The following is a 14,113-nucleotide window of genomic DNA, read 5'->3' on the forward strand; positions in this document are numbered from 1 at the left end:
CTTACTGAGAGGTGAGTTGTCAGAAAGGCTTTAAGTCTTTTTAAACTGAGCCGGTATCAAAATTTTATCACATTAACTGAGGAATCATGAGTGCTTGTGGCTATTTTTGTACTTAAATAACCCTGACAAATAGTGGATTTCTAGGAGGATTTCAATAGGTCCCTGAGGTTGCAAAAATAGAGGAAACTGCCCTGAGGGTTAACCATTCCATTACAAGGGCAAATAATTGTAGTGAAGTACAAAACCACATTTAAAAATTCAAATGGGAAACTGTTCTATTTTACTTGGTCATTTTGTAGGTAATTCCGTTTTGTATCTGGACATTAAAGGATGTTCAGGCATCACCAATCAACACTCCACCTACAGCCAAGGCCTGTGTGATCCTTTTTTTGATAGCTCTTAAAAAGTAACTGAAAGCCTGCCTGGCATGCCTCAGTGGTTGAGCATCCACCTATGAACCAGGAGGTCACAGTTCCATTCCCCCTCAGAGCACAAGACCAAGTTGTGGGGCCGATCTCCAGTAAGGGGCATGCACGAACCAGCCAATCAATGATTAGCTCTCACCATTGATTTTTCTATCTCTCTCTCCCTCTCCTTTCCTCTCTGAAATCAATAAAAATATGTTAAAAAATAACTGAACAAAAACTGACCGAGGAGCTTCTAAAGCTGAGTTCACAGGTATGTATATGATATATGCAATCAAGCTAATATGTATCCACTATCATTGTCAGGAGGAAATGTCTTAGTTTTGTAGATATCAACTTGGTCTTGAGGGGATGGAGGGTGGGAAACAAACAATATGGTTTTCAAATGATCTAGTTTGTCACACTTATACTCACTTCTTTAATATCTTTTTCTGGAATTCCATGTATCCTGGCATAGAAATACAAATGCTCTTCCACAGTTACCAGGTCATCTAAGGCATCTTCCTGAGGACAGTAGCCAACTAGTGAGCTGTGAGAGTCTACGTGAGCCAGAGAGCTGAATTGGGAGAATCAAGACACGGATGAGTTTCAAAACTTAGTTCCCTCTCCATCCCCACATGTTGGGAAGGCAGTTCTCTTTTACTCATGGTGATTAGTGGTTCAGATAAAAAGAGGAAAAAGAATCCCACCATCAGTTACACTTAAAGTTTAAAAATTTCTACTTGCTTGAATAGCCATTCCTCCTCCCTGCCCCCGAGGATTTAATACCATAACCATAAATAACATAAAGAATCTGCTTTAATTATTTTTTCATTCAATTACATAGTGCTTAGTTAAAGCATTTGTTTTTCATACCCAGTCTTATTTCTGATCAGAATGTTTCCACTTGAAGGAATTATGTCTCCAGTCAGCATTTTGAAGATAGTGGTCTTTCCTGCTCCATTCACCCCAAGAAGGCCAAAGCACTGGTTAGTGGGAGAAAAAAAATAAAATATTTAAACCTTAATTAAAACCAAAGACATGTTACTATTGTATCTATTTTCTCTTTTTCCTTGGGTAAAATAAATTACCAAGAAAAATAAATCACTGGAATTATTCATGTACATTGTAGTGCTTTATCGGCATTTGATAAAACTTTCTATTTTACAACAACTGGGTAATAAATTGGCAGTTACATAATGGTCATGGGATGTAAAGTACAGCATAGGGAATATAGTTAGTAATATTGCAATAACTATGTATGGTGCCAGATTTATCGTGGTGCTCACTTAGTTATATAAATGTCTAATCACTGAGTTGTACACTTGAAACTAATATAATATTGTATGTCCACTATAACTGAAAAATAAAAATTCTTAAAACAAATGGATACTCATGTATCTTTTCCCTCTCTTTCCTTTAACTACATTTGAACATTTGTAAATATATATGACTTGTTCTATATATATCACAGCACACCTCTGTGTGACATGAAAAAATACCCGAGTAAGATATGCTAACCTGACAAAGTAATTGTATTTATGGATTTCACATTTTTCACATAAACTATAATCACAACTTTACTGAAGAAGCTGCTGAAGCAGAAATTTCTATATACTGTAGAATATATTTGATACAGTTACTTTGCAGCTCTGCTCAAAAACTAAGGGATATGCCCACCTTGTCTTTCTCCTTTCAAAGCTGCCTTAATATTGCTCTGTGAAAACAGCAAGAATAAATATGGATGCAGTCCCAGGACCTCACTTCTGACAGCTGATTTCTTTATGCTCTCTATTGAAGAGGCCTGGAAACTAAACATTGAGGAGAACACCCTACACAGGCTTCTTGACTGACAGCCCACCCCAGGGGGGAGAGCAGCTTGGGAAGGGGCTCAGGACTTGGCATGTGATGAATCCTCCCTATCAAGAGGGAAGACATATACTGTAGGTAAATAACACATGGGTCTATAAGTAAATTTTATAGATAGAACCCATCAAATGATTCAGAGGTTGACGTACATATTTTTAGAAAAAAATTAAGGAAAGATAAAGATTTGTATTTGTCACTTATCATACCAACATTAAAGACAGAAACAAAATACTGTTTCTCACCTCCCCAGCAGGTATCCCAATGCTGATATTGTTTACAGCTATAATCTTTTTGTGGATAAGTTGGTAGGACTTGGTGAGACGATGGAGTTGGACCAGGTCAAATTCACCTGCACCATTCTCAACTCTTAATCTCTCAGCCCGCACATCTTCATCTTCATCTATTGTCTCAATTACAGGTGAAGAATTAAATTTTCTGAAGAAGAGTCTAAAAAATGAACCCAATAATTTGCATCAATGATTCTGAAATGGCACCATTCAATTTTGACATGTTTTAATGGGTTCTTGCCTCACTAACAGTGTGCTATCACATACTAGGTTTGTTTTAAATTTGTTATGCATTTTGCTACTCAAATAACTTAAAAATTAGTATGAGTGCTCTTTACCATATTTGCTATGATATTTGGAAAACAACTTTTGCTTTCCATGACTTGAATGCCCACAGATCCACTGTTACAATTCAGATTCCTAATTTTTAGTAATAAGGAGATCAGTTTGGGTTTGAAATTTACTTCCTAACAGAGACCAGAATCATTAACAAGAATCAACACTTATAATTGCACTATCAGTGATCACCTTTTTAATATCCTCTCTATTTCTTCTTTTATCCTCAATAATATGAATGTTATTTCTATAATCTTTTTACTATGAATGTCTTACCTAGGATCTATCCAGTATGTTAACGTCAACCATGAAAGCTCAGTAAGTCTCAAATCTCAAATCCACATCAGTACCGTGCTTAACAAACACCAAAGCAAACCAAACCAAACAAAGTTAAAAACCCAACAAATCAGTTTAGTTTTCCTCCTGATGTCTCTGTGTCTTTTAATGATATCCCAACTGTGATGTTTTCTTTGAAAATTCCCCATTCCAAAATCCACTCATGCAGTCAGTCTGCTAGCATTGGAAATGCCTTATAACATCCAGTCATTGTCATCGATCATTTTCTGTCTATTTCTCTTACCATCATGGGCTTTCATTCTTTCTCACTTAGATTTTTCCAGGAAACTCAAATTACTATAGTGTCTCTGACTCATCCATTCCAATCAGCACTATCTCAACAAAATCATACCTCCTGAGGCACCATTTGATCATGCTGCTCTCTTTTCAAAAATCTTTAATGGACTACTGTTTGTTTGTTGAACAAAGTCCAAACCACATATCTCTAACCAAACATTCAATAAACTCCAAGATCTTCCAACCACATACTCTAACTCCTACTACTTCATTGTATTTATTCAGTTCTAAACAAATAGTTACTCATTTCTCAGATATGTCCCAAGATTTTTTTTCTCCATCTTTGCTCTTGTCATTTCTTTCATTATTATTAACTTAAGTTTTATTTTCTGATAGGTGATATGTGCACATCATGTATTAAAATGGTGCTGAGAATATATAGTGAAAAGTAAATATTCTTCAACCATATACAGTTCTTTATAGTACAGGCACACATAATTATATAGTCTATGCATATGTTTGTATAAATAACACATATTTCCTGTCTAACCCAAATGGTAATATACTTTACTCAGTGTTCTAAACACTGCATTTTTCACTTAATAAATATTAGAAGTAATCCAAAATATTATACAGGTAACTGTGTCATTCTGTCTAATGGTTGCATGGTATTTAATTTATGAATACATGTATATAATTTATTTAACTAGTCCCTAAATAAAGTTAGGCTGTTTTCATTCTTTTTCTATTAGGAATAGGTTGCTATGATGAATAATTTTATGTATACATAAGTCCACATATTTGTGAGCATATCTGTAGAAAAAATTCCTAAAAATGGAATCGTTGGGTTAATGGTAGGTGCATTTATTATTCTGTCTTCAATTGTATTTTCCTAAATCCATAGCTAATATGACACACATTCACCATTTTCCAAAAAGTTGCCCCAAATGCATTGTTAATATGCTACATAGTCAATCTTCTTTCCCCACTTCTATTTTCCCTAACTCAAACAACATAAACAGACTACATCTTTTGTTTATGTACATATTTTCTCTCCATTGCTCAATCTTAATTTCTTTATAGCTCACAATTGTGCTTAATGTTACTCTCTAGTGTACAGAAATACTTGCATAGTAAAATTTTATAACTATTTACTGAATGAAATGAATGGCAAATTATGCTACAATTTTTGAAAAGGTTTTTTGAGCAAAACATTTCCATACTAATGGAAAAGCTTAGACATATTGACCCCTCCCTGAATATTTTGAATTGAGTTCCGTCATGTATGTCACACACTATGTTTTCATTGTATTTACCTGAATTTCTTTATTAGCCATTCATTAATTAAGAGTCGCAAGAAAAAGAACATGGTGCCCTGAGAAACCAAAGCCACGAACATTGCACCTAGTTTATCCATCTCAAAGGTTTCACTTGGGTATTCCACACCATATGCTTTTAAGAAGTCCAGGACCGACTGTTGCTGAGAAAGTTCAATCAATCCGTAGCCAAAACAGAATTGTGGGAATATCAGGAAAATGCGCTTGAGGGTTTCAGAAATAAGTTCCAAAGTCTGAAATAAGATAAATAAAAGTGAAGCTCAGTGTTAAACTTCAAACAAATTGACAAAAATTTAAAGCGAGATGTAGACAAATATTGGAATGAGAAGCTTATCTTGATTGACAATTATTTCATATGTATGCTGAATTTGCTTATAGATATTTACTGTTACCAAATGGTGGAGATTCATAATAAAATTCAAGCAAAGCCAGGCCAGTGTGGCTCAGTGGTTGAGCATTGACCTATGAACCAGGAGGTCACAGTTCAATTCCCACTGGGGCACATGCCTGGGTTGCAGGTTCAATCCCTAGTGTGGGGCATGCAAGATGCAGCCGATTAATGATTCTCTCTCACCATTGATGTTTCTATCTCTATCTCCCTCTCTGAAATCAATAAAAAGATATTTAAATATATATATATATATATTAAAACTCAGGCAGAAAAGATTATATTTTTCTTGAGATGATCTAAGATGTTGGGCCAAACCCTGGAGACAGAATCACTTCTAGACCTGCCTTAGGTTTTAGGAATGTAGGAATAGCCAGGGTGTTGGGGTCTGATGCAGGGTATCAGCAGGTGCCTGAGTGAAATTTAGTACACTACAGCTTCAGAACCTAAGGCAATTTGTATTTGAAGAGGGACTAAAATGGCGAAATGAGATGGGAAGAGAAAGACAACCTATCTTAATGAGAAGCAAATGGCTCATTTTCTCATTATTCACACTTGGGGCTAGCCATGCTCCTCATGAATTTTCTTCTTCCTCCGGGAGTGTGCTTGTTTCTTCCTCAGTTCACTTAATTTCTTCACTATTCTTTCCCATTCCATTGCCTGGCACTGTTAGTGCTTCCCTTGTAACTAATCATAATTGTTGGCTCTGAATGCAAAGCGATGCTTACAGTGAAGTAGGCTCCAACCCATGATCAAAAGGGAATGAATTGGGATTTTTTTTCCATAAATGTTGAAATGAATCTTAACATACAATCATATGACTAAGCCATTGTCCTTGTCACTACCATATCATAAAAATTTGTTAATAAGTGAAAAGTTTAGCAGACTAATTGGTTGCATGATTCTTGTAGTGGGATACCTGATTTCACTCTATCACCCACTCAAGCCCTATCATATGTCAATAGTGTTGTTGCTGGGTAAGTGCAATTATAGTTATTAACCTAGATGGAGACTAAAAAGAATTTTAAAAGTCTGTAGTTTCTCCTCTACTAAATGTAATAGAATCTAATGAAATGTCTCTTTTCTATTCAGGTAATGCAAATTATATAAAACCTTTCCTCCTTGGATTTGTTGAAGTATATGAGGTATCCATTGAAGTTTAGCAGACTATTAAAAGGCCTTACCGGATCATTAAGCCTTTCCTTGGACAGAAAGTATACCACTGACAAGGAAACAATGGAATTGATGCCAAAGAAAAGGTTGATGCAGACATAAGTGATGAAAGCCATTCCTGTTTCATGGAAGATCCCAGCCAGCAAGTACATCCAAGAAAATGTGGCATACCTATATGTTAATAATTAAGAATTAAAATTATGCCTCCATTATTTTCTCTATTAAACACATACATATATACATACATAGATGGAGTTCCAAAGTGAAAATAAACATTAGGAATGAATTTCCAAACCACATAGCTAGATCTCTCCTTTTTACAATTCTTCTCTTTAGCAACAACAACAGAAATCCAATTGAAGTTTTTAAAATGACAGTAAGAACCCTCTTTTTAAAGGAATCTTGAGCAGTCCTACATCATTACAATTTTAAATTAATTCCTTCTAGAGATGGTATTATACTACCTAGGCAAGATCTTTTTTTCTTCTTGAAAATATAGATTTAATCAATATAAATCTTACAATTTAAAGTTGAGGAAAAATAATAGTATCATTATAAGCAAACTAAGCAGACCAGGATATGCTTAGAAGTTGGCTGTCTTATTTTGAGCAAATACTTGAGCAACCTTTGGGGTAATGAAGTAGAACTAGAGACAAAGAGATCCTTCACCAGCTGCAATTGCTAACTGAATGGATAGGACTCATGCATTCAGGGAAGAAAGAATTGTTACTCTAAGCATTGATTGTATCAATCTGTATTACCCTAATATAGAAAGAATATTGTGTGTGTGGTTTAGACATCTATAAAAATATAAATAAAGTAAATATATATAAATGCTATATATACTCAAAATTTGTTAATACACAAATCCATACATGCATATACGTATGTTTCTGATCATTGTAAAGCCTCCACTTTTATGTAAATTAAATTACATATGTAAATTGCTAAGCATGGCACTTGGTACCTAGTAAATGCTCATTAATGGCAGGTAATTCTATTAATAACAACATTCACGTTCCGATGTATTGTACTTTACAAACTACAAGCGTAATGTGTTATTAGTCATCACTCATGGCTAATGAAACCCCAAGGCAATTGCAAATTAGCTAATGAGATTTAGGTTTTGTTTGTGCCTAGGAGATTTTTATTCTGTTAATTCTTTCTCTGCAGCTTACCCAAACAGCAGGAGTAGGAGAGATACAGCACCTAGGTTGTTCCCATTGTAGAAAGCAGGTAACTTGAAAATTGCAATGACACCAATTGAAAATGCTACAGGCACCAAGTAGAAGACCTACGGGAATAGGTAAAATAATGTTTAATATATGACAAGTATTTTTAAAGAAAAATTAATAGCCCATATAGTTTACAACTATAACAAGTTGACCTAGATATGTTTAAAGAAAGAAATTTTTATTGATGTTCCTGTTGCTGGTAACATTCAGCTTATTTTACATTGATTTCACTCTAGAAATTGTCTCCTGCAATATGAGGTCAAGCCAGCCTTCATCTGTATAGATATACATGGAGTCCCTAGTGTTCCTGCCTCCAGGCCTTGAGACTGGATGATTCAGTGCCAGAAGCTCAGTGAGAAAGATAAGACAGCCAGGCATCCGATCCTGGCATTAGATTCAGTCCTCAAAGTATTGATTTCATTTTGAAGACTGGAACTCTCTCAGATGGTTGATTTCTAAGGCTTGGTTATCAGTGTGAGCCAGTCTGTGTCAAACAGCAGAGCAGCGGGGCCCACACATTCTTGGAATCACAGGTATATGAACAAAGAACAGTGTTTTACTGATAAGCACAAATATGAAATGTTGAGAGTTTACAGCAAGATGCACACAATAAAAGAGACAGCATTTTAATTTGGGGTGGGGGGAGGAGGGAGGTGAGAATCTTCTAAATTGAAGTGAACACCAGATTTAGAACAACAGAATCTGAATAGTTAGCAGCCCTTCAAAGAAGTATATACTTTTAAGCTTTCTTAACATTAAAGTTCCTATTAAGTACAGAGGAATCATTACTGTTCTTTTAGATTTGACTTCTACAACAAAAGCATTTCAGACCTCACTAAATACATTCACAAAATGGATATGCAGTTAATTACTCTCCAATCCTTTAAGCCAATGATCACTACAGCAACCCAGACAATTTCACCATAATCACCAGGCAAAGCATGCCCATCCTGGGCTTTTGGCCAATACAGGCACATTTGGAGTCAAGAAAAACCATCTGAACTTTGAGATCACTTTATGCAAATGAGAGGGCTAGCAATAAAATGCATCCTTTATTGTTCCTACTAATCTTCTCCGATGTGTCATTCTGCCTGGGCTGCTACTTTGAAATGTTCAGTATTAGTTGATTAAATTGTATAAGCTTGATTATTTGGTACCATTGGGCAAGGTTGTTCTGCGAAGCTTCTGTTTCTCCACAGTAATGGCCCTTGAACTTCAGTGTGCATAAATTAACTTGAAGGATTTTGTTAACAGTGGATATTTCCCAGGCTCCATTTCCAAGATAGGGATCTAAGGTGTCTGGAGTGGGGCCCTGGAATCTGCCGTCAACAAGTGTACTGGGGGATTTGATGTGGGTGGTCCTCAGACCACAGAGATGAGAGCAGGTGGATTTCTCTGGGACCCTGGAATAAATGTAGCTCTAGCGCATCATCCAACCATTGGATGACTACAAGCCGGATGCAAAGAATTTTTTCTTAATTTACTTATTTTATGGTAATAATATGAACAAACTAGCATCAGTAAATTTAAAATTTAAAACTGATATCTTCTACTAAAATCAACCCTGTCTTCCCGAGAATATACAAGTTACTCACCATGTCATATATGAAGTTTGTTACCCAGTAGCATGTCACACCAATGCCTGAAATGTGCTGCAACTGCTTGGCTTTGGTCTGATGCTCCCTTACAACATAGGTGACAAAGCTGGCGGTAGTGACAGAGTAGCCCATCAGGATGGAGAGAGCTACTAAAATATCGATTAGGCTGCTCATTCTGTAGTGATCAATAGGAAGAAAGCACACATACATTTTTGAACCTCTTTTCCTTTCAGAAAGATTCATGACTAAAATCATCAACAAAATGCTATAGGAGTTGGCTGTGACACAAATAAGTCTTCCTGTAAGGCATCTAGATAATACCCTCTACATGACTCGGCTGTGACCCTGGAATACATGTAGCTCTAGCTCATCTGAATTGACTGGGGATATTTGATAGAAAACCTCAGTCTCCAAGGGTTACGGGGTGTATCAAGAGTTATATAGCTCTTGAGAATAGAAATAGGGCTTAAATGCTATGCAGGGAAATTGAAATGATGAAACTCTGATGCACTTGACTTACAAAAGCAACAGATTCTATGCATCTACAGTCAATAAGCACTACTTGGCAAGCCCACTATACAATCTTTCAGAAACTTCCAAAAGGCAGTGACTTATATTACCAGCTTTTCTAGATTGACATTCATGCAGATACAACTGTGATTTCCAATTATAATACTTAGTGCAAAGACTCGTGTAGGCCCAGGAGGAAGTAGTCATGTCATATATATGCACTTACGTGGCTTGTTCTTGGTCTTGCACGCCTGGATAAGGGTGACTATACATGATGATGGCTTAAAGAAGAGACAGTTCTTTTAGTAGGTATTCAGTTCATCAGAAATATCAATTTTTAGAGAATAAGATGCAATACTTTTCTCCTTATGTTATGATCTAAAGAATTTTACTTTAGGGATACTCTTTTAAAGGAAAATTATTTTCTTCCAATCTTATCAATGACATACAAGTGGACATAAAAAGAAAAAAGTTTTTAGATCGTGTATGGAATTTTGAGGGAAGGGGTTTACATTTCTTATATAGCATTTTCCTCTCTATTATATTTAATTAAGTGTTTTCTATTTTCTCCTCTTGGCTGTACTTCAGAAATTATTGGCATATAAAGAAGCAACTCTAAGGGAGACCAATTATATGAGGATCTCCTGAAGAACAGACACTTACCACCCCCTTCCTTCTTCATCGTGCTATTGGCTGTGGTGTGGAAATATTGTACTTGAGAGGATCAATCCCTCCTTCTGTTTATTTCTAAGATGCCTATTGTTCTGGAATTCTACCACAGTAGGGCTTGGAGCCTCAGCCACCCCTTCAGGGATTTTCATTGGGACATAAAAATCTAGGAAGACTCAGAGAAACTAGCTGGCTTCAGAAAAGTAGTCACTTAATTCCAATATGATCCTAAATTATTGGGTTCTCTCACAGTTGGTTTCACTTTTGGAGTTAGAAGCAAAGTTTTTTTCCCCTCTTCCTTAGAAGATGTTGGCTAGCCAGAGTCAAAATGGGCTGTCAACAGTTTCCTAAAGGACCACATTGTGAAGGTAAGGTCTATACTGCCTGAGTAACTTTGGAAAAGAATGGTAGAAACTGGAAGGAAGATATCCCCTAAACACATATTCATTAGCTTAGGTAGGACTTTCTCACTTATTCTCATATAGCATGTGTTCATTATATTAGTACTAGTGGCCCGATACATGAATGAAGATTCATGCAAGAATGGGCCTTCGTTCCCCTGGCTGCCAGCACTGCCTTCGCTCTGGCCAGAGCCACCTTTCTGCCTTCCCACACTGCCCAGAGGCTCTGAGCGGTTGGGTGGTGCGGAACGCCTGCATCATCACCATGGCAACGACGCAACCATCCCGCTCCATCCCCAGCCACTCAGCGCCTGCAGATGTAAATTAACCCACCATCTTTGTTGGGTTAATTTGCATATTCACTCCTGATTGGCTGGTGGGCATTGCGAAGGTACGGTCAATTAGCATATTACCCTTTTTTAAAAATTTCTTTATTGATTACGGTGTTACATATGTGTCCTTATTCCCCCAGTACCCCCCTATATTCCCCTCATGCTTTCACCCCCCTGTTGTCTGTGTCCATTGGTTAGGCTCATATGCATGCATACAAGTCCTTTGGTTGATCTCTCCCCCTTACCCCCACCCTCCCCTATATTCCCTCTGAGGTTTAATGGTCTGATCGATGTTTCTTTGTCTCTGGATCTATTTTTGTTCATCAGTTTATGTTGTTCATTATATTCCATAAATGAGTGAGATTATGTGATACTTATCTTTCTCTGCCTGGCTTATTTCACTTAGCATAATGCTCTCTAGTTCCATCCATGCTGTTGCAAATGGTAAGAACTCCTTTTTTACCATAGCGTAGTATTCCATTGTGTATATGTACCACAGTTTTTTAACCCACTCATCTGCTGATGGGCACTTAGGCTGTTTCCAAATCTTAGCTATTGTAAATTGTGCTGCTATGAACATAGGGGTGCATATGTCCTTTCTAATTGGTGTTTCTAGTTTCTTGGGATATATTCCTAGAAGTGAGATCACTGGGTCAAATGGGAGTTCCATTTTTAGTTTTTTGAGGACACTACATACTATTCTCCACAGTGGCTGCACCAGATATTAAGGCCCCATTCACAGCATCCAAATATTATAGAAATTATTTTTATTATTATTTATTCTAGAGTGATATTCTCTTAATTAGCTTGAATTCATCATTTTTATTAAGTAGAATGTGGCATGCTTTTAAATTGAATTCAGAAATTGTTATATAGTAAAGAAAAAAGTATGTAGTTGAAGTAAAACAGAGATACTAACAACCATAACCAGTTTTGCCTAGAACTTTAATCACATCACTGGGGGAATAAAATTTTCTTTTTTATTTTGTGTGTGTGTAAATTAATGGGCTTTCTTTTTACTGAGATTCAGTTTTCTTTGGGACCCTACATAAACCTAATTGTTAAACTATAGTATAGGCATGGGAAAACCTTTTAAAAAAATTTTCTGCTTTGTGCTTCAGAATCAAAAAGTACTCTAGAGGAATCTTTGCAAATACATTTAGCCCACTATAAAATATGGTGCAATTGTTTTCATATATATTATTAGCTGAAAGGTCAAGTAAATGTGTCAGGGTTGGGGATCTATACCAAAATCTTCTCTGGGGTTCTACAGCATCCAGCACAATGTTTTGAGTACAGCGATTAGTCAATAAATGGTTATTAAATCTAGTCAATCTTAAAATTTCAACTATTTCTTCCACATCCAATACACACTAAAAGTAACACATTTTAACTCTGGCTGGTGTGGCTAACTTGGTTGGGTGTTGTCCTGTGTACCAAAAGGTTGCTGGTTTGATTCCTGGTCAGGTCATGCAGGAGGCAGCTGAGATGTTTCGCTCTCACATAGATATTTCTCTCTCTCTCTTTCCCTCTCCATTCCTCTCTCTAAAAATCTATTAAAAATATTTTTCAAAGTAACATATTTTATGGTGTTTCTCTAGTTGTAAACCTAAAATGAGATATTTCCTTTTGACCATTGTTACTACCGCAATAAAAGGTAAGAATAAACACCAGGGGGTTGAGAACAGTGTGTCAGTTATTCTGAAAAAAAGCCTTATTGTATAATATTTGTTAGTAAAAACAATATTCCTTGGGAAGCAAGAACAGAATTTTCATGTGTAATTAACCATGAGAGGAAACCATATGAATATAATAGATATTGACATTATAAAGGAAAGTTAATTAAAAGATTTTAAATAGAATGTGAGAACTCAAAGAAAATCAATTTAACAGCTAAAGCAAAGTCCCAGTTCATGTAGACTCCAACAAAAATGCTTTAAAACAACTAGAGTAGTGGGATGGGGGTGGCAGGAGAATAGTTGAGTTAATTTTTATAGACAGTATTGCCATGCCAGACCCTACACATGCATTATAAAATAACAAAGGTATTTTGGGATGACATGAATTTTTTTTCTTTTAAAAAAAATCAAACTTTTTCCAGAGAGGGAGGGAGGCTACTCTCCCCCTTACATAAGTCTATGTAAGAAAAGTTAATTACAAAATATAATTCAAGCTAAGCCTTATTTTTAAATTAAAAATAAATTTATTTTTAGGGTCAATGTAAAATGTATGATCCAGAATTCTTAATTCTTTATATTCTGTAACTTAAAAATACAGTGGTAGGTGGGGAGGGGGCCAGAGCAGGGTGGAGGGGGTTAATGGGGGGAATCAGGGGGACATCTGTAATACTTTCAATGACAAAGATTTTTAAAAATATAGTGGTAAGAGTCATAACTAGCCTGCTGGAGTCCAGGATGATTCAGATTGCTTTGTTCTTGGTAAAGAACACTAGGAATAAATGAAAACTGAATACAGATTTCAATAGCTGACCCTTCAAAAGCGCACTGGTCTCTTGTTCTCACCTATACACCTTTGCTACATTTCCCTTAGTCATTTCTATAGCTTTTACACTTTCATTACCTGTCACAGCAACAAATGTCTTTTGCTCTGAATAATACATCCTACTGAAAGTCAAGTGTTCCATAGTATTTCAAACCAGGTTATACTCAGCTGGCTTTAGTCACCATCTCACTTAATTTACCACTTTGACTCTGCCCTTTTCTGACGCTCCACATCTCAGGACTATCTATCTCTTGCTGTTTCATTATGGTTCCTCCTGCTAAGAAAATGCCAAAGCAGTTGGGGGAAAATGGTGTTTTCTCTGAAATGAAGATTGCAAAAGATTCTGTTTCTAGAATGAGTATTTGATCCACAGTTGACTGGTACAATCACAGAACATACAGCATACACTATTATGCCCAACAGCAGGTTTAAGTAGAGGAAAGAAAAGTAGGCCTCAGCATTTCTCAAAGACATGTTGTATCTTTACTCTTTGCGTAAT

General features: G+C 36.2%; 1 protein-coding gene across 2 annotated transcripts in view; it reads right to left on the reverse strand.

The window, feature by feature from the left end:
* The window catches only part of ABCA12 (ATP binding cassette subfamily A member 12), a gene marked incomplete at its 5' end in the record, with an annotated part of 183,049 nt that overhangs the window by 10,728 nt on the left and 158,208 nt on the right, over nt 1–14,113 (reverse strand). For both annotated transcript variants that reach the window (XM_080668989.1, XM_080668988.1), the window contains 8 exons: nt 840–981; nt 1,281–1,390; nt 2,516–2,720; nt 4,786–5,039; nt 6,379–6,538; nt 7,546–7,661; nt 9,198–9,375; nt 9,937–9,991. In XM_080668989.1, the coding sequence (XP_080525115.1) occupies nt 840–981; nt 1,281–1,390; nt 2,516–2,720; nt 4,786–5,039; nt 6,379–6,538; nt 7,546–7,661; nt 9,198–9,375; nt 9,937–9,991 (1,220 nt within the window). The remainder of the gene's footprint in view (nt 1–839; nt 982–1,280; nt 1,391–2,515; nt 2,721–4,785; nt 5,040–6,378; nt 6,539–7,545; nt 7,662–9,197; nt 9,376–9,936; nt 9,992–14,113) is intronic.

This window comes from Plecotus auritus (genome assembly GCF_963455305.1).
Source record: "Plecotus auritus genome assembly, chromosome: 5".
NCBI lineage: Eukaryota > Metazoa > Chordata > Mammalia > Chiroptera > Vespertilionidae > Plecotus > Plecotus auritus.